Consider the following 21,799-nt stretch of genomic DNA (forward strand, 5'->3'; position numbering starts at 1 on the left):
AGGCCATCCCCATGAGCACGCAGAGACAACCTGACTGGTTGAGCTTCGTCTCAAGCTGAGCTTTGTCTCAAGCTCAGGGAAAATGAGAGTCCAACACCTTTGGAAGGAAAGGGCAGGCAACAGGAGGACTTCAAGGGTGTTGCAGGGCCGAAGCACACCTAGAATGCAAACTGGCCACTGGCACACAAGACAAGAAAAATGGCTGTTATTCTATACCATTATACATAATCACTGGGGGTGGAAGTAAGGAATTCTCCACTTCCAAGAAAGGGGCAGGGTTTCGGGTGTTCAGAGGGTCCACAGCCATTTTTGTCTTTTTCCAGAGGAATGGGTGGCAAGCAATGCAGTGCAATGCTGCTGGTCCTGACTGGAGGGCTGTCCACTATTTCTTTTGACTGTCTCTGGCTTGGGGGGGGGGAGGGGGAAATTTGGAGGGAGCAGTAGGTCACCTCTGAGGAATTGAGTATTTTGCATGTAATCACCCTCTTTTATACGCTGTTTTATTAGTATAGTTGCTGTTACTGTTCAATTTCTTATCTCATTGCTATTTCCAGGAAATTGTAATCCCAACCCACAACCTCTACATTTTGCCTCTATCACTGGAGGGAGTGGGGAGCGGCTGCATGGGGTTTAATTTCCAGCTGGAGTTAAACCACAACAATGAGGAAAAGGCTGAGGTACTTCTTGCCTTCTTTGCCTCAGTCCTTAACAGCAAGACCAGCTGTACTCAGGGTACCCAGCCCCCCTGAGCAGGAAGACAGAAACAGGGAGCAGGATGAAGCCCCTGTGATCCACAAGAAAATATTTAGGGGCCTGTCAAGTCACTTAAAACATCTACAAGTGCACAGAGCCCAAGGGAACTGTTGGAAGAGCTCACGGAGCCACTCTCCACCATTTACCAGCAGTTCTGGTTAACCATAAAGGTCCCAGTTGACTAGAGGTTAGCGACTGTAAAACAAATAAAAAGTAGCAGAAAGAGGATTTGGGGAACTGCGGATCTGTCAGCCTGACCTCTTGTGCCAGGGGAAGGTCACAAAGCAGATCATTTTGACTGCCATGACATGGCCATGCAGGACAACCAGGGAATCAGGTCCAGCCAGTTTGGGTTTATGAAAGGCAGGTGCTGCCTGACTAACCTGATCTCCTTCCATGACAGCGTGACCCACTTGGAGGATGAGAGAAAGGCTGTGGATCTGTTCTACTTGGGCTTTTCTCTTATGCCCAGTAAGTAGTGACAGGTTAAGAGGAAATGGCCTCAAGTTGCATCAGGCCAAGGGAGGTTCAGATTGCATGTTGGGAAAACTTGCTTCACTGAGAGGGTTTACTGGCATTGGAACAGGCTGCTCATGGGAGTGGTAGAATTGCCATCTCTGGAAATGTTCAAAATACTTGTAAATGTGGCACCTGGGAACACCGTTTATAGCAATCATGGCAGTGCTGGGGTAACAGCTGGACTCAATGATCTCAAAGGTATGAACCATTCTATGATAAGGAACAAAAATCAAGAGATTCACCTTAAGCTACAGCACCTTAAGTACATGGAGAAAATACTTGGCTAAATAAAAGCTGACATGTCTGTCACAAGAAGTTCTGACTGACATTAAAGACAGTGTAAATTGTGCCTACATGTCTCACTTTAATTCTAGCAAGGCTCACCTCTCAGAAGGATGTGGCCAGACAGCCAAGAGATTACTGTATAATATCCAGATACTCTGACAAGACTTCTAACTACTATTTTCCCACAAATCACTTATTCAAGAAGGAAAATATACAGTCAATAGGAAGTAGCAATACTAGGATCAGGAAGTAGTGAATTTCTGAGTAACTGTACCATTCAACACACACCTTAGGGGCAAAGTATGGACAATAATGGAAGCTTTTCCCACTACAGACACATCTAACTATAGTTCACCATTTTTCTTGGTCATCTTTGTCACGAGAGTTCACTTAAGTATTATCTATTACTTGAAAAATCAGTACTACAATTGAGACATCCACTCTAAACAAGGCAGGCACCATGAAGTCAGGCAATGCATTCTCACATGGGAGCAGCAAGTAACTGCATTAGATCAGACTGCACACAAGAGAGCAACAGCACTGCCCATTTACATCTAAATAGCCAGCTGGAACTGCCAGCAGTCAAGCCATGAAAACACATCAACATTCCAAATACCTGCAACATTTACAAGTTAGATTTGGCATACTAATGCAAAAATGTTGGGGAAGAAAGAAGATTTAAATATTCAACTGAAATCACAACCAATTCTGGAAACAAAATCCCCAAACCTACTTCTATCCATGTGGCTGAACAAATTCTGAATTTGCATCAGTGAGAGGCAAGAAAGTAGAATGTGTTTGAGACAATGCACATAATAGTCAAGATTTACAGAGAGGCTTTCAAGCTTATGGGTTTTCTTCCAACTTCCGATTTTTCTTTGCTTTTGGGAGAAGCATTAAGGAGAGCAGGACATTACAAATATTAAATAAACCCACTTAAAAAAAATTTACCTTAGAGAAATATCCAACTAAATGGCAGCCTTTCTCATCATTTTTTGTAAGGACATAGAAGAGGAATGGTTCAACGTCGTAGTACAACGTTTTGTGGTCCAGAAAGAGCTTAGCTAACAAACAAAGATTCTGACAATAAATTTTGCTCACATTTCCATCAACCTAGAAAAACAAGACAGATACAGTTATTTCCATGGCACCAACAAGTTAGGACAAACAACTTATTGAACCAATCATATCCTAGAAGGAAATGTGAACAGTATGGTGTTACAAGAAACAAACAAAAGAAGAATCCTCCAGTACGTGCTAATTACTCAGCATTTTTAAGTAACCTCTGAGTATCTGGATTTATTAAACAAAGTAACTTCACCATTTAGTTGTTCAAGACAGACTTACCTCTTTCATTTTATTCCTGGAATGAAAATGAGCATGACTGGCAGATAACAAAAAAGCACTAGTTAAAACTGCCTTACATTGTGGTTTGCTAGAAGGCAGCGGAGTACAGCAACTTTTTAAAAAAAAAACCAAACAAAGAAGTGTATTATGCTGGGTCCTTAAGATGTAAGGCCACTAAATGAGTAGCAAATTACATATCAGTCACATCAACGTTTTAGATAAATTAGACAAGACAAAATTTCCATGCCAGGCTAAAATGCTATTGAGCGAGAGAGGTAAATTTCCTGGCTAAATACTACAATTAGTCTAGGTATATTATGAGTGAAAAGAGTCAAGCTGTGATTCAGACAGCTACAGAAAAGCCAGACACAAATGCAGATTTCCTAGATCAATTAGGTACTTCCTGAAAGGCTCAGTCAAAGGCAACACATTTTTGAAATAATCTTAATAGAAAGGTTTGCTTGTACTGATGTTTTTGATAATGAGAGTAGCTGTATTTCATTCAGAGAGAGACAAATGACAGGAACTGTGCAGAAAAAGAAGCCATCTTCTATTCTAATTTGTTTTGAGTAAGAATCCTAGTTACAAGCCTGAGCAAAACCCATCCTTTTGGATATATTTAGGGATTTTAAGGGAACATCAGTAGTTTAGCTGCATTAATTGGATTGAAGAAAAAACATTCAATGAACAACTACTGCTCCTAAGGCATCAGGATAAACTTGTATATGCCTCTTTAGAGCCTATCAAATACATCAAACTCTCCTACAGCACCATCCATTGTCCAGGTGCTTTTTATTACTTCTCACACTTATTAGCAAGTGTGCAAATTAAATGTGAACATTAAGTAGGCAGACATCACTACTGGCTAAGCCTGAAAACGCAAATTATGTGAGCTGTCTTTTTCAGTAAGAACATTTGTACAGAAATGTAAAAAAACTTCTTAAATTTCAGCAAACACAGCTTGTTCGTCAGTTTTAAATGTGAGAAGCAGGGAAAAGAGGGACAGCAAACTCAAAAGGAAGCATCTGTCAAAAGTTGCTTGGCTACAGCACAATAGTAAGCTATGTCAAAGTCTGCTCTCAAATCTGTCAAAGTCATCCTCTGGGCAGAGGTATATAAATCACAAAATGCCAAACTTATTTCCATTTCTCTCAAAAACACAAAGCATGAAGGAAACCACAAACTCTTCATTCTGCCTAAAAGAAAATGGTTGCACAGAATTCTTGAAAGGATCTATGAAGAAGGACATCAATTAATGACTAAGTTTCTACAGCAGTCAGTGACATTAACCTTTGAAATAAAAAGACCCAAACCAACTACATTTATTTCAGAAGGGTTAACACAAGTGCTTACTGAAGCACCCAAAACAGACAAAGGAAACAAAAGCAGTGGAGACAGAGTTGGGACATGGCTTTCACAATACTTTTTTTTCCATGTGTTTCTTGCAGCAATCTCCCACTTCCCCACCCCCTCAGTATTTCTCTGTACTTTATTTTCTTAAGAATTTTTCATTTACATGTTAGCAGTAGTTAATAAAAATAAATGAGAAAGCACAATTTGCCTATTATATGCTCCACAGTTCTTAACACCTGCTAACAGAGAAAATCAAGTTAATTTAAACAGTCTAGGGCAATTTCATTCTTGATAGGAAAAGAGGTAAGTCTATTTAAAACACAAGTCTTTAGCTGGCAGTCCTTCAATATTTATAAAAACTGCTCAAGTCAGGAAGGACACAATCTTGAAGCAAATGGTTATTTTTTCAATAGCACAAGCATAATCAAATGAACAAAATACAAATATCTTGTTCTAACTTTAAAAAAGACTTCCAGACTGCATCTACCATTATTTGAACAGATAATAGCAATGATAAAGAACAAAGGACATTGATACAATTTGAAAATACAAGTTTGAAGAAGAATATGACATCTGCAATTAAACAGAAATTATCAATGCATGCATTTCAATAACACTGTTGAGAAAAAAAGTCCTAGTAACCCCACCTGTCTTTATCACCGCCTGTAACAATGCTTGAAAAACTGGAACGTGAAAGTGAAGGCATAGTTTTAACTGCAGGTATGCTATTAGAAACACAGAATTCCCTTGTCCAGGATATACATAAAACCTCACACTTCAAATAAGTCATCTCCCAAAAGAAAAACATAGATTAATAAATCCAAGTTGAGGTTGTAGGATTTTTTTATATCTCAAGGTAAGTTTCTCAAACATCCAAAATGAAGGCAGAAGCATTCAGGAGCTACATTTGTGATTTTAGAACACACAAGAAGCTGCTTTACCTGCTTTTATACTTTGGGAGCACCTGCACTATGGTTAGACTTCTCCCTACAGCCAAGACACTCAAGCAGCCAGAAATGAATGGGTGCCAAGAGGTACTTTGGCTAAGAAGGGAAAGGCAAACCAATCCAAGATGAGAGCTGCAAAGGAAGTCCTAAGATTCATGCCAGTCAAGTATCTTAAAGAGCTTGGCTAAGGCATGAAGCACAAGTAAAGAACGAATTGTAAAAGAACATGGCAGGGTAGAACAGACCTGGGAAGATGGATTTGTTTTTGCAGTATAGGCAGAATCTCAACTTGGTTTTGCTGTATAAGAAGAATCTCCAAGGAAGTACTTAAGGATGTTAAAGTTCTCACTAGTTCTACAGCTAGTCTGTACCATCTACAAACTGGTTATTTTCCAAAAGCTTGTACTTTTGATACACCTACCTCAAATACTGAAAGGTCATTTCTTCTGTAGATTTCATTGGCTGGAGGATGAAACCAGCCACACTTCTCTGAGTGCCTTAACAAAATGTTCTTACTTTTCATGTATTTAAGACAGAATTCACACAGGTAAAGCTTTGGTAATCTGCAGGAAAATTAAGAAGATATTTTATACAAAAAGCTTGTTACACTCCATAAACAAAGTTACCACAAATGAAAACCCTTTCCATTCAAATATAAGGTGTCATACATAAATGCTGCTAAAGCATAACTAGATAAGTAAATAGAACATTACACACACTACTCATCAGAAACAATCAGCTTCCATCAGTCAATCAATCAATCAATCAACCACAGTGAACCTAATTCAATAGAGTTTTGCCGTGGTCAGTTTGTGGTTCAGCCTCTGGCAGATCTCAGTTACTTCCCCCTTCCCACCCTCCACCCTAGCTTTCCCTGTGGTCTCCATCAAAGTAAGCACACTGGAGTAATACTTCATATTTCATCTTTCCTGTTCCTAACAAATATAAAGGAAACACAAAGCATGATACAGGGGATCTCCTTCCCTTTAATTTTCCTTATTTTGCTTCTGGGGAAGGCTTGGAGATGACTTTTCTTCCCAATGTCTTCCAAATTCTTGGGCAAGACAGCAAACTCTGGGATCTTATCCCCTCACCTCCACCTAAACTATCACTTTACTACAGAAGCCAACTCAAAGAGTTCTCAAAGGCAAAACATCTCCCCTCCACAATCTCCACAGCACAGGCAACACAGAGAAGCGCACTTCTCTGGGGAGGATCCAGTTCAGACTACATACAAGTAACCCACGTACCCTGTGTTCTACATACCATCATAAACCACTCTCTTTAGTAATTTTTATGGCTAGTTACTTTCATTTTTAAGTTACTGAATCAGTGGAAGACTGCTCTAGAAATTAATTAGTCTGCAAAGTTTTAGAGCAGAGGACAATCTTTATCTGTTCTGAAGTTACTAGCATATCCTGGGATTACAGCCATGGTTTGTACTATTCCAGTATCCTAAGGAAGTTTATCAACAACATAAAAAGTAGTTTGAACTCTGTTCAGTGTAATCCCACTGCACTCAACTGAGAGCCACTGAGAGCCACAGTGCCTCCTACAGTGCCATCCCACTCTAGCCTCATACTAATAATTAGCCATCATTATGCCTCTATCTGGGATTAATTTACTTGATGGAATTATAACTCACCCTTTCACAATAAATTGAAGGAATAAAAAGCAAAACTGAAATAAAAAATTAACACTACAAAAACTGTGGTTATAATGGGAAATTATACTCTCCACACTTTTTTAGCCCTTGATTCACATATGATGGATACATGACATATCCCTCAAACAAAGGCAGTTTAGACTAACACTATGGAACAGCATTTTGGAACAGATCACGTTGCATGCTATAGTAGTTGAGCTTGATAAACATACAGTTCTGAATATCTTCCAGTGTGCCACAGAGACAACAGATTAACAAAACATTGATTTTCAGCACACATAAAACTCTGCATAGATCTGCTGAGTACATGTACTAGTCCAGGCTCTCTGCCTGACTCCAAGGTACACCCTTGCAAAGATAGTCAGAAATGAGATGCTGCTGCCACAATTTACCCACTTTTACTTCATTTATTTAGCATGATATCTCCCCCAGTCCTTAGAAAAAAGGAGGCTAACAAACACTGGACCACAACCAAAAGCAATTTGTGTAAAGGGCCAAAAGTCAGACATACCTCATTGCAATGGTGTAAGAAAAAACAAACAAAAGACAACAAACAAAAAAACCCACCCAGACAAAACCAAACAAATAAGTGAAAATAAAACCAACAAAACACAACCACAAAAATAAACCTCAAACGAAACCGCACCAATACACGCTACACTTTGACATTTATACAAGACTAGGAAAACGACTTTTTATTGCATCTTTGATTTAGAACTAGCAAAAAAGAATGACAAATCCCCGTTCTCAATTATAATTACAAAAGCATATTTACTTTTAAAGGTTTTACATTATAAACAGTTAGAAAAGAGTAAAAATAAATTGTAAGTTCACATCAGAAAAAATGCCAACCATGTATAGCAATCTTGACAACTTGCTACCTTGCATATTCCTGTGGGTAAGGTGAAGAGTACCAGGTCTGGATCTCATATTTTCCAAACTCAATCACTGAAGGGTATCGCCCACTTGTTTCACCAGTGTTTTTACACCCAATTTTCTGCCAGGTGCAATAAAAACCAAAAGTATTAGTTATAGAAAAGTAGAAAAAGCTTCAGCTTTATATAACCAATTTCACCCACTGAAAGCATGAGAAACCTGAAGTACCCAAATCAGTTGCTTAAAGCTCCTTAAACCCTGACAGGGGACAGAGTTTTCAAACAGAAAATACAAACAGCAAAAGCCCAGCCAAAGAGGAGGCACAAGAGCCTCAAATTCTATTCTCCCATAGCACCTAGTGTGATGACATCCCTATAGTTCTGGTGCAAACTTAAAGATGTCCTTTTGTCAAAACAATAAGAGAAAAGGTATCAGCACAACCCTTCAAGAGTAACTGGAATTTACCTCAAAGAGTCAAGAATATGCTAACACTTTGATTCCAGCGATAATACCGCATTTAAGCTGATCAGAAAATGACCGCTAGGCTCTAAAGGGATGGCAAAATATAAAATAGTAAGAAAGGTAGGGGAAAACAAACAATTTCTATGTCAACTTTTAGAAACCTTGCCACCTAACATTTTTAGGGACTGCATATGAAAGATAAAGAAAGCAAGTAGCAGAAACAATTTCTATGAGGAAGCAGAAGTAAAACCTAATAATGAAACTGAATATTTAAACTCAATTTGAATTTATTGGTTAACATGCTGTGAAAGAAGACGGTAAAAAAGTCACTGTGTAATGTCAGTTCTTGTACACTAAACCTGAAAAAAACCTGACTTTCATTACTGAAAAAGGTACAACACACAGCCATTTATGATGTCATTTTAAGAAAGCAGCAATTGAAACATTACATTCACCCACCTTCTGACACCTGGGTTCTCACAGACACTGGTTGTTCACAGACACAGAAAAGTAAAAGTCTGCTTCACTAGTCTGATTCAGCTCAAGTATTATCACTGCTAGATAAAGTCTACAGTATTTAAACTCAAAGTGTGGTGACTAATAAAGTAAAATGAATTTATGGACTCACTAAACCTGTTTTTCTACCAAGCAGTGTTTTGTGGGACCGACTTAGCTTTTCAGAATATCTGCTTTATTTGCAGAGGAAAATCATTACTGACCAATATTCTCTCAGTTCTGACCAGGACATCAGCTACTTTTAAACTCTAAGTTTGATACTGTAGTCCTGTTTCCAAAATGCTCAAGTATATCTTTCAAAATGTATCTTAAGCGTCACTTAGCATCTGATCCATTCCAGCACAATGCCTTGTCTCCTATCTGCATATACAGCATCTCCCAAACAGAATTCACAGCAAGCATGATGAATTAGACTAAAAGGAATATATTAGAAATTAAGATGAAGAGACTTTTTATTTACAGTTTTTATTTACAGAAATAATATTTTGGCAACATGATTCTTACCTCCAGGGAAAGTTCTCGGGCCTGCTTAAACACTTCCAAATCCTCCTGTGTAACAGTGTCCTTGCTTCCCAACAGAAATACATCCGTATTTTCTTGTTTGATGCTTAGTTTGATTTCAGTATCTGTTATTTAAAACCAGCAAAAAGTTTATTCACAGACATGAAGGTTATTTGTGCATTAGCAAAACGATACTACTAAACAGGATCGCAACTATGGCTGTTAACAACACCCCATTTTAACCAAATTTGGGATTACTAAGTAACAGAAGTGAACCCTTCACCCCCTCTACCTCTTTTGTAGCTTGCTGCTGCACAACCTATTTTTTGGTACTTGCTTGTCTGTCTGTATACGCCTTTATAGTCCGGTTCTACTGAACTAGTTTTGAACCTCATGAAATGGAGCACATTTGATTGCTAGAACTATGCCACCTGATAAATTCCAGTATACTCTGGAAGGTAAAAAATAAACACAAGAGAAAAAAAAGCTGCCCTTAAAACTTGAAGATTATTGCTAAACTATGTCTGCATTCAAACATTATAAATTAAAAGTATTTTTTTCTTAAATAAAAGTAATAAAAAGGTAGTTCACAGCAGTAGAGATCAAGTGTTGTGGAGACTGCAGCACGATGGAACTGTTCATGAAAAAGCAATGGAGCAGAGGGAAATGAATTGAAATGCCCACTGTTATAAGCACTGACAGCACACAATCATGATGACAGCACTACTGCCACAGGAAGGGCAGGGGAAGAACAAGGAGGTGGCATGACAAGTGGCTACTCATGCGCTACTACACAGCCATAAGCAACATTATGAAGGCATTTGGGGCTCCTAGTGTCACTACAGATGCAAAAAATAATAAAAAAGTGGTGTGGTATTAGTTAGAAAAAAAAAAACAACCAAAAATGTTTTGGAGATTTAGTCAGCATTAGATAAAAGGTCAAAGTTTTGTTGTTTTTGTATGAAAGTGAAGTAAGAACAAGAGAAATAGCTAAGACCTATGTGATAAGAATTTTGGTTTTGGACGGGACGCAGGTTTGGTTGGCACTTCGACCTTTGCTTACCATCATCCTGATCAGGTTTAATCCTTCCGTCTGTCAAGCTCCCCTTCCCTGGTGAGGGGGTCCCCATCTGTGGGGTCATTTTATACTTTATTCTGCCTAGAATCCTGTGCTTTTTAAAGAAAGCTGTTCTCTTGAGGTGAGCAATTGCTTTAAAAGCATGTCCTCTAGACACACCCCATCCAGTGGCACAGGCATGAGACACAATCCTACTCCTAACCTCTTTCTTTCCATAGAAATGACTATTAGACGTTGATGTGGAAGGTAATTCTGGTTTACTACACAAGTGCTTGAGGGGTGCATAGCTTGGGTGACTCTTTTTACGAGACTGTTCATGAGTGGCATAGATATGAGAGAGTCCATCAAAGAGTCCCTTTAGCTGACTGCTGCTAGGAAGGCTATTAAAGGAGGGTATGCTTGACTGACTGGAAGAACTTTGGGGAGAGTTAAAAGAAGTCAAAGTGCTAGATTTTTGAGAACTGGGGCTCTGACCAGAGATGGGGATTGGGGGTAGAAGTGAAGAAGGTGGAGGTTTTAGCTTTTGTGTGGTACCTGTAGCCAACACAAGAGAAGTGCATGACTGTTTCTGAGAGACCTTTTTCCTTGGACGATAGTGCTTTGAAAAGTCTATTATTTCACCTCGTGATCTGCGACCATCAGGTGATGGTGTAAAGAACTTAGTAAGGCCATCAATGAGACCTTTGGTTTTCTTGTTAACTTTAAGTGTAGAGGCAGATATGTAGGTGGAGGTGGTGGTGATTTTGGTGGTGGCACCAGGCCGAGTGGGGTCTGTAACAGGCAATCTGCTGCTTGAATCCTTCACAGATGCAGCATGACCAGATGAAGGTGTGGTACAGACTTTAGTCTTTTGACCCCTACCAGGTGACCCCCTTCCTGTGAATGCATTCACGGATCCTTCATCACTGGTTACAGACCTATGCAAAAATTTGAAAAATAAAAATCAGCATTCGCAATCTTTACTGTCAAACAGCACTATAGTTTATACAAGTTACCTAGGCCACTGTACTTAAAAACCTTTAAAGAAATTTAAAGACACATACATTTTGGAAATACATTTCACACTATGACATAACATTAATATTTTTTTTTTCCCCCTTCTCCTTTTTGTTCCCACTCCCCTCTTATCTCTAAAAGACAGTCCAAAGATATATAAAAAGTGCTGGTATAGCAAGATCTCCCAAGTATACAGCCTTCTCATATACTTTTAGGCATAGCCAAAGTGTGCCTCTTTGGAAAAAACATCATTATATCGTGTTTGTACAACAACTGCCCCATCACCATAGAGTTTATTGTACACACAGAGAAGATGAATGTTTTCAGTGTTAATATGATATCAAAACAGTAAGCTTCAGACCACATTTGCCTAAACTGTAGAGAAAGTCTATTAATCCTTTAAAGCAAACAATCAACATTCAAGAAACTGCTTTTTTTCCCACAGTCTTGTTGGATTATGTAAAACACGGCAATAAAAGTTACCACCAAAGACCTAAAAGCCAAACAAGGTAGTTTATTAAGAGCATTACAACAAAACCAAAGAAATAGACTCTTTAGAAATTCTAAAAATAGCAAAAAACAAAAAATAGCAAAGGAAAAGAAAGACCAAGACTAACCAAGGTGCATTTGCAGAAAAGCCATGAACTAATTAGGCCTAACACAGAAGGTGTTAGGAAGAAACAGAGTGGTGAACCTTATTTAAATGCTAGGAAGAAAAAGAGCATACTGATACAGAGATTCTGTAGAACAGAATTACAGGTTTAACTAGTTGCTAATAACTGAAGAGAGGAACTACACTGCAGAGTAGTATATGCTAGCATACAGAAATAGAACTTTTGAAAATATCTGCAGTAAAAGAAATAGTTATCAGGACATACAATCAAATTAGAAAGCCAAACAAAGCTACACAGTCATATCACATGCTTTCTTTCATTCCCTTTTCCATCCTGCTCTTTGAAGTTAGCTTATTTACTTTGCAGCAGAAAGTTTTCCTCCACAGATTTCTACCCTCTTGATTAAGATACTGAATTAATTGCAACAGGTTACTTCTAATTAGGGATTCAACAGCGGAGGGCTACCATCTGGTTACTGACCTCCAAGGGACCACCAGCTTAAGAACCAGCCCCTCTTCCACCCACACATCCTTAAATTTGGTTAGTTCCTAAGAGGCAACAAAACCAAGAACTTCTAAATCTTTTGAATCCCTTGGCCTCACGTGCATAAGTCTATCCCAAGGCCTGTTCTCAGTAACCACCAGCAGTGCTAGAGGCCACCACACACCTGGTTTAAGTTAATCTTACACAGTAATTTGCCTGTGAAGGGCTTCCTACAGATGGTCAACAGGCAAAAAATTATTCCAGTACCACTCAAAAGATTTTGTTTGTACTATACAAGGACTAAATGGCATTGGCTAACCTTCCTGTATTTCATGTGACTACACACTTTTTATGTTTGACACTATTGTCTTCCATACTCCACAATCACTTTTCAATAGGATTTCATGCCGAAGAGTCTCTTCTCTTATTCTAACCACTGTTTTTCCAAAGCAAGATTACTTTGTTTTTATATATGAGACACTGAAGTAATAGAAATGTGTTGGCAGTATTGCAAGTATTTATTTTACAAAGTGCTTCCCAAGCATTCCTGTAACATGCTCATGCAGCTCACATGTTACAAAAAAAATGAACATTTCTGAAAATGTTAATAATCTTCATATAATACTAAAAGAACTTCTGCACCCTTTAGCATGATGTTCACTATAAAAGTTGCAGTTCAACGTCTCAACAGCAAAAAGTAACAGGAAAACCCTCATAGCATTCCCAACCTTTCTGTTACATGTATGAGGAAGGAGAAGAAGCAGAATTAGTGTTCAGGGGTAGACTGCTGCTAAATCCACCCACTGGGAACCCAAACATCTATGTCTGCAGAGAAGAAAGATGGCAGGACTGTATTAGAACCGGTCCTGGTTCTGGTTAGGGCAGGGTTAATTTTTTGCAGTAGCCAAGGGGAACATGTCCAGGACCCAGTGGTTATTCTGTACCACCCCAAGGGCAGAGAAAGGGACTCTCTTCCAGGGAGAAGGGGTTCTTTGCAGTCAGGTAAGCAGTGAGCAGCTGGGTAACACCATGTCAAACATGTGAATTGTTTTGCCTGTCTTGCACACATTGTTATTGATATTGTAGCTGTTACTGTTTGCTTTCTTTTCTCACTCCTGTTTTCAGTAAATTGTTCTTATCTCAGCCTGGATCTTTACTTTTTGTGCCTTCAATTCTCCTCTCCAGACACTGTCAGGGGGAGGGAGAAGCAAGAGAGCAGGGAGTCTCAGCAGTAGAGTAAGCTGGGGAGTATTACTCCTGAACCACAAGAGAGTCCTAACCTCCAGCTGAAGGTTTATGTGTTTTCAAAGGGTAAATAGTAAAACCAGAGGTACAACTAAAGCCCAAGGCATAGCTAGAGATATAGGGAATATTTTTATTATGCACACACAATTATATATAGAAATCTCAATGACCTTCAAATTCCTAAGCTATTTATTCATTAGGAGAATGGAGAAGTACAGTGTTTCACTCAGTCTAACAGCATGGTCTCACCAGCCAGTACAACTACATCTTTTACTTTCATGTAGTGTCATACTTTATCCCTGTCCTGAGCTACTTCACTAGAGCAACATACACTGAACTTTAGGACAAGAAACAAAAAGGCAAGATGAAAGATCCTGGCAGAGAGAAAGGCAAAAGAGAATACAGCAAGATGCACAGCATCAAGCAAATCAACTTGACTAGTGCATTATACTGCAAGTACTTTTCCTTCTATTTTCACATGTGAGCTCCATTGGCTTCAAAAATCCTTGTTTTGCAAAATGCAAAGTTTTACAGCAGCTCCCATGCAACTCCGAATAATACAAGACAGGTTTTTAGACTGTAGAGAATAATGTGACAATGTACAGAATGAGTAGTTGGTAGAGTCAGAAAGCTTTTCAGCTGCTCAGTTGACATAGCCAAACAGTTAAATAATACTTAAATGGGGGAAAAAGGTGTACGTGGATAGGAACATGTGATGGAAGGCAACATGCTCCTGTAGCTGACACAGAATCTATTCCTATTTAACCCTCACTGTAATGTCAACTCAGTATTTCAATGCTACTTAAACAATCCTCTAACCAAGATTTAGAATGTCCAACTACAGTGTTTACTGGGAAGACAGATGCTAAAAAAAAATAACAGCACACTCTTGTTTTAGATAAACACAGTCCTGAGAAGCAAGAGGAATTGCAATCTCTTTTCCTAGCAACTGGTAGCAGGTTAACAGCAGAATTCAAGTAAATCTTTTCCAGAGTACCACTGAAACCAGAACTTCAATGTTACTTGTATATTTTGCTTCTTGGAATAGGTTTTGTGGACTGATATTAACTAATAAAGTAATTTTTATACAGTTTCCAAACAGCTCTTTGAGCAGAATGGTCTCCTCAAGTTGTATATAACTAGCTTGATATTATCCACTTTGTATTCTGTAGGTACTATAATTATTTGAAGCTATACTTAAAGATAGCTGTGACACATGTTATTATATAGAAGTTTATTTGCATCTGTTAGAGGTACAATTTAGTATAAAAAACTTATGGGATCTGAAAAATTAAGTTACAGTAATTTTTTTATCACCACCTGACATGACACCAAAAGCATCTACTATAATTTAGAACTTATTGAACATTGGGCTGAAAGGCACATATAAAATCACTCGTTATCTGTTTTCCCCCATCTGAAACAGAGTTAAAAACAGTGCTGAAACCTATATCAAACTCTTATCTGACTACATTCTCAGAAACATCTAAAGAAATAAAAACCAAGAGAAACTTACAACATTCGTTGCTTTAATTTATTTTTCGGTCGTCCAATAGGTTTTGCATATCGTCTCCTTATTTGCGCAGCCTTCTCATGAAGCAGCTTTCTCCCTTTCTTCTTTGGTCTACAGACCTGGCAAATCCACATCCCTATATAAAGGAAAAAGTTTAGTTGTACACAGGTGTGTACCGAGATACATACTGAGCAAATCATCTCTTGAACAGGACACAGGCAAGGGAAAGTGGACAAAAAACATGATCCACCTCTAGCTATACTCTGAAATTTTAAAAAGCAAAGTGCTCATGGAAAGAGGCACCAAGAGGCAACAAGAATCACAGAAAAGATTATGAGCAATTAGGTTCCTAGAAGAATTTCTGTTCTAGCTTGTCCCTTCTTACATTACCTAGATCTTTTTCCAGACAGAATTAAGACAGGGTAAAAAAAAAATGCACGTGTGTTACAAAGCCACTAGGGTAGAGCATGCTAAATATACTACTTCACACCTATGGTACATGTGTTTTAATACACAACTTGAATTTAGTATCTTTTTAACACTAGATAGCCAAACATTTATTGTAGATAAGGCTGGGCAGTGGGAGGAGAGGAACTGAAGAAAGTCTTTAATGTAACTTTAAGATTAAATAGGGAAAGCCATAAAGATGTAAGAGCAAAAGTGAGAGGTGCCATAGGTAAGAAATCTAGAGATTAGAGAACCTGAAGACACATGCATTTTGTTTTGTTTGCTGGCTTTTCCAATTACTCCTACCATGTAGAAGAAGAGTTTCTTCTACATATTCCAAGAACTCCACCAGTGTATATACTCCAAACATTTAAACAGCCTGTCTACAATTTCACCTTCAATAAATGGGGCAACAACTCATTACACAGTGAATACACCTGGTGAACTATATGTAGACCTTTATTATTTTCCTGAGGGAAAAAAACCCCTTATATAATGACAAGTAAAATTCCCTTGGCTATGAATGAAATTTTACTATTTATCATTGAAAAGAAAAATGAAAATAGCATGCTCAACAGGTTTTGGTCACTTAATACAAGACTGCAAATGGAAGTACTTTCATGGAAAGGATTTTTTAGATCACCTTTTGGCATTCGGGATAGCGGCGGGTCACAGCACTCCATGTGGAACCCTCTATCACAGGAGTCGCAAAAAAGCATGTTATCCTGGGGGGGCAAGGATGAGGGGGTGGAGAAAAGGAAAAAGGAAAAAAAAGACTTAATACAGCACTGCTTGAAGTTATACATCAATTACTTGCATTTGGACATGTGCTAATTATAAAGCTACTATAAACAAAGAGAAGTAACACAGAGCAAGTCTAACTTACTGCATTTTTGCCTTGGATCCTACATGCACTGCATGTCTTGCATTCAATACACTGCCACCTCAACGCCTTCACATTTGTTGTTAACTCAGGACAGAATTTCAAACATGATGGATGTCCTAAAAAAAAAAAAATGTTATTGAGAGGCTGAGATTTAAGATTGGTTAGACTGATTCTGAAGTTCAGCAGGATGTAGTCAGCACCACCAGAACCCTGCAAGTACCATCTGCTTTCAGAATTCTGCAATACATTATTTAGCTCATCTACTTCATACAATTATACAGAATAATTGTCATGAAACCCAACTATGAAGACAGGTAGAAAACTGACTTTTACAGTAACTGACACCAGTGAATGGTCTACATAAGCACCTAAAACTGAACTTTTTATTTTCACTACGTTATTTCCATAGCATATTAAACTGTCACTGGTTCTGAAAAAAGTATATTTATAAACTTAACCATATTCCCCTTTCATAGCAGTGCAAAATAAAGGGAGGAAATCTTCAGATAAAACTACATTAGTTATTTAACTATACTAAGTATCTACCAGAGAAACTGAAGAACCAAACTATATGCATTTTTTATTTCAACTAATTACTTAATTACACACAAAGAACAATTTCAGAGTAATAAAAAGAGAAAAAAAATTAATCTGGCAATTGCCATAAGGAAACATATTGCAATACAAGGTTTAAAATTGAGGAGATGGGTGTGGAGTACTGCACTACCACCTCCCACAAAACACAAAAATTCCTCGGCAGGACCACCCTCTTTTCACAGTAGTCTTGTAGGCCCACAGGACTTTTCCAATTAACAGCAGATACCAGGCAACTGAACACATCCAACACCTGAGGCAATACTGGCAGAGATTTTTTCATGTCTTCAACAAGCTGGGAGCGTAGCCCTAATCCAGAATAGATAAAAGCACTGCTATACAGGAAGGGATAAGCCTTCCCAGGGAAACACTTTATGATAGCATTATATTCAGAGATTATCTATCATGAACATAAACACAGAAGTTGTCAGAGAGAGAAGAATCCCTGATGCCATGCTGCACTTATAGATGGCTGCAGCGACGTGGCATGCATCAAAGGTGCTTTCTTCTCACTGTCAGAGTTGGAATGAGTGCTTTCTTCTAGGTAATGCTGTAGTTACAGTGATTCAGACTTTCTCCATCAGTCCAGGACGAGCTAAAACACCAGAAATAAAAATACAATCTAATCTATGAGCATTTGCTATTTTTGTTTAATGGACTGAGGCACCAATGGCAAAGACTGATGGAATGCAAAAGCCACCTAAATAAGTGACATTTTCAGATTTTACCTCCTTTTATTCTATTATCCAAGGGTTAAACCACTTTATTGTTAAACTTTGAAAGACAACTTGAATTGAGCATTTTCCTCAAAATAAAATGCAGAGATATAATCTATTAGGAAGGAGCAATCAATATTAAATCCAAAGAGTAGTATCAGAAAAATATCAAAAAAGCATAACCATTTGATTCTTTGCATGCAGTTTTAGATATACCAACATTTTTGGGGGTGAAAATTGAGTATGCACTTTTAAAAATGTGACAAATATACTACAACAGCAGAGATGAGTTCAATGAGATACTGTTCCCTTCAATGAAACCCCCTAGAGAGGCTGATATCAGTAATCAATATCACATAAAGATTTATTTTATCAACTATGACTTAAAAACCCTATTAACACATTAAAGCGTAGTCATAAATCAATCACCTCATGTAAATGTATTTAACTCCAGTTATCTACCCTGCACAGAAGTGATTTATTTCAAGGAGCAAGTAAGTTGCAGTTCAAACTGTTGATTTTAATTTTGTTTTACGTAAATAACTGTGATGTATAAACATATGGAACATCCATTCTCACTGGTTGGTAACCACTGCTTGAACAAATTAAGTGCAACTGTGTTTGTATCTCTTATCTACCAATGGAACATTTCTCACTCAAGCAATTACACATCTTAATACGTTTCTTTAATCACTAGATTTTATTATCAGACAAAAATTCAAGAAAAATATTCCACTGCTATTAAACATGCCTGCAATTCCTAATCCTTGAGCCACAAGTAACTAGAACTGGAAGGCTGCAAATGGGAACCATCACTATGGATTTGCCATAATTTTTTCACCATCTTTTCTAAGTATGCACTAGCAGAGGGAGCCCAGGAACTTTTAGATTTCAAAACACCATATGGTATGGTTCTTTAATAGCTGCTAATATTTAAACTATTCATTTTAGACACAAATTGACATAGTGCAAATATAACAGTAACATGTATAGGGAAATGCCTACCAGACATTCAGTAGTAACCAACAAGTTTCAATTTTAAAAGGAACTGTTTAACTGCATTCATAGCAGTTATACAGATTTTGTAGTTTAACAGATTTCAATAGTCATTTGAAGTTACGGTGCCCTTCACTGATTTTACAGCTAGCTTTTTTTTTTAAATTGGAGAGCTGAGGAAAGCATGTTTTGGGCTCCCAGATTTGCAGTATTTTACCTCTAATTAATCTAAACTCAAACTACAAATATACTCTCCTCTCCATATCCAGAAGCTGATAAAACTCCAAGAGGCTTCCAACACTAGTTTGAAGTGTTTAAACTGGTAACTTCTCCTGGCTCCACCACGTGATTTTCTTTTAAAACTCAGCAGCATCAATATTTTAATGTATCAAAGAAGTTTACTGGATTACTAGAAATGTAGACCTCTGCAAGCTGGAAGATTTCACCAGGAATACACACAGGCCTACTTTAAAACATGTCAAAATTTGTTCATCCATGTTAGAAATGGTTAAGATTTGTGATACACTGACATGGCAGAAATAGGTGAGACCAGGAAGTCAAAAGTGAGTGTCTCATTCCTTTGTGATTGAAGGCAATTTCTTAAACCTGCCCACTTTTGTGTCTTCCTCACAAAGCTGAGCCTTTTTTATTCATTAAAGGATTTGATGAAAAAGCTAGTATTTTAAAAGAACAAGCATTAGATCAGTGACTACAATTAAACACAGTGCAAAATTAGTTCTGCCAATATCTCCAGTTATTTTTAACTTAAATGCAAATGCTAGGAACTACTGTGTAGATAATTCACCAAAAAAAAAAAAAAACAAACACCCCAACCCCCAAAACAAACCCTTGTGTCTGTAATATTTTAGGTAGAAAGTGTTGTCATTATTTAGGGAGACTCCAGCTATCAGCAGAGATGGTCAGTGCACCTGCCTTGGGGATGTACCAGTTTTTTCTACCTGCAGGTTTCTGAGCAGTTCATTTTAGCCAACTAACCCAATATCCTTATACAGACAGCAATAATTTAGACAATTTCTATATTCCTAAAGCATTATTACTAAAGCATACCCTAAATCCCATTTAGAAAGCGATCTCTACCCAGTTCTTTCCAAATATTTTCTGTCCCTATTCCTTCTGACCTGAGTCCAGTGTCTCTGTTGCTCTGCTTCTCCAGCCTTCTCTACCCATCTTTGATCAGTAACCCTCTTGCCTCCTCAGGATAACATTGAAAGGAGAATACCCATAGGTATTCTACTTTTTGCTATCTTTGCCCCCTTTAAAAAAACATTTATTCTAATTCTCCAGTCACTCAATTTTTCCCCTCCTCATTCTACAACTTCAAACTCTTATAAAAATCTGTCAGCAGCATTAATCTTTAATTGCTTCTGCACATCTTGTTTGGAAAAAATAGAAGAGTTCGATTCCAGTTCTCAAGTGTATTGATTTTTCAAAATCAAGAAATAGGGAAAAAGGAGAGGAGAAAAAAAAAAACAAACTACAAAACCCAACCAAAACCAAAAGGAACTATGTCTGCTTCTGTAATGGGATTTGTTTTCTCACATCTGACATCCCTCATCTTAGTTCTTGAGAAAACCCTCTGTGCCAACTGACATAGCAGTGTACTTCATTTCTAATACCCAAATATTTTTCCTCCCAAATACCACAAAAACGTGCACCTAGTTATTCAGCTAGTTTCTGCTTTCAGAATGCAGAAGCGCTACCTGAAAAGACAAAAGCGACTTGACACAAAAACAAAAAGGGAAAATAGGCATGCCAGTAGTGGGCACTGCAATTTAATCTCTGATCAACTGAACAATTTGCTTGCTGTGCACAACATGCAATTTCTTTTCTATTTGTTAGACAACAAGGCCAGCTTTGAGATACACTGCAATGTGCAAAATTACAAATCCAATTACAATAAAACTCCACTTGAGTGAAGTTTTGTTATTTATAAATTGCACTCAAATTGGTTTTTATTTTAGTTGAGCATCAGTAGCTAAAGTTTAACCATCCAGCAAACTGATTGGCAGTCTCACCATTTTATTCCTTATATCTAATACATCTGAGGAACTAATTAAAGATAATTTAGTCTTAATGAGGCAGAGAGAATGTATCGGTGTTAATTCAAATAGAAGCTGATCCATGAAAGTCAAGACTTCCTGTTCTAAAGTGTCTTAAGACCCACCAGGGAATTATTACACAATAGAAGAGTAGCTGATACCTAAGCTCACCTGATAAACATAAACTCTGTGCACCAAAGTCTAACCAAGTATTAATTTTGCAAATATCACAAAACAGATTTGAAAACAGAGGACACCCATAACCTATAAACCACTAAAGGAAGACAATTTAAATTTATGAGGTTTGCTGTTGCATACTGGGTTAAAAAAGTAATTGTCTTATTTCAGAGTATAATAACTGGCTAAAATACACTAAAAAATACACTGGCTAAAATACAAAGCTACTATCAGGGTGACAATTGAGAAGCAGACAATCAATAACATATCTTGATTAACTGAAAACATGTTTTTATCCATAGTATTTTTATTTTTACTCAAGTACTGATGTAGCCTGACCTGAGAACTGCCATAACTACCGTCAGCATACCAACAAAATGATGATACTCATGGACACCAGATGCACAGAATCACAGAATATCCAGAGCTGGAAGTGAGCTGCAAGGATCATCAAGTCCCACTCCTGGCCCTTCACAGGGCATCCCCAAGAGTCACACCATATGCCTTGAGAGCATTGTCCAAATGCTTCTTGAGCTTTGTCAGCCTTGGTGCCCCCTGGGGAGCCTGTTCTAGTGCACAACCACCTTCTGGGAGAAGATTTTTCCAAACCTCTCCTGAAACTAGTTAAGGTTGTTGCCTTGGGCCCCAGCACTGGTCACCACAGAGAAGAGAAACACCTGCATTAGGAACAGCCACAGTCTGCAAGAGTGTGCAGCACACAGGAGTAAGGTACATGCAATCAGCAGGGTCATTATCTTGTGCCTGACAA

General features: G+C 38.0%; 1 protein-coding gene across 3 annotated transcripts in view; it reads right to left on the minus strand.

Moving 5' to 3' along the window:
* Positions 1-21,799, minus strand: part of KAT6B (lysine acetyltransferase 6B) — a 109,376-nt gene that overhangs the window by 34,840 nt on the left and 52,737 nt on the right. For 2 of the 3 annotated variants that reach the window (XM_084210302.1, XM_084210303.1), the window contains exons 4-11: positions 16,488-16,603; positions 16,245-16,326; positions 15,158-15,290; positions 10,838-11,220; positions 9,229-9,350; positions 7,752-7,867; positions 5,626-5,767; positions 2,509-2,670 (exon numbers count right to left, since the gene is read on the minus strand). In XM_084210302.1, the coding sequence (XP_084066428.1) occupies positions 2,509-2,670; positions 5,626-5,767; positions 7,752-7,867; positions 9,229-9,350; positions 10,838-11,220; positions 15,158-15,290; positions 16,245-16,326; positions 16,488-16,603 (1,256 nt within the window). The remainder of the gene's footprint in view (positions 1-2,508; positions 2,671-5,625; positions 5,768-7,751; positions 7,868-9,228; positions 9,351-10,837; positions 11,221-15,157; positions 15,291-16,244; positions 16,327-16,487; positions 16,604-21,799) is intronic. The other variant, XM_084210304.1, reaches the window with a different exon arrangement.

The sequence above is a fragment of the Fringilla coelebs genome (assembly GCF_963513975.1).
Source record: "Fringilla coelebs genome assembly, chromosome: 8".
In the NCBI taxonomy this organism is placed as follows: domain Eukaryota; kingdom Metazoa; phylum Chordata; class Aves; order Passeriformes; family Fringillidae; genus Fringilla; species Fringilla coelebs.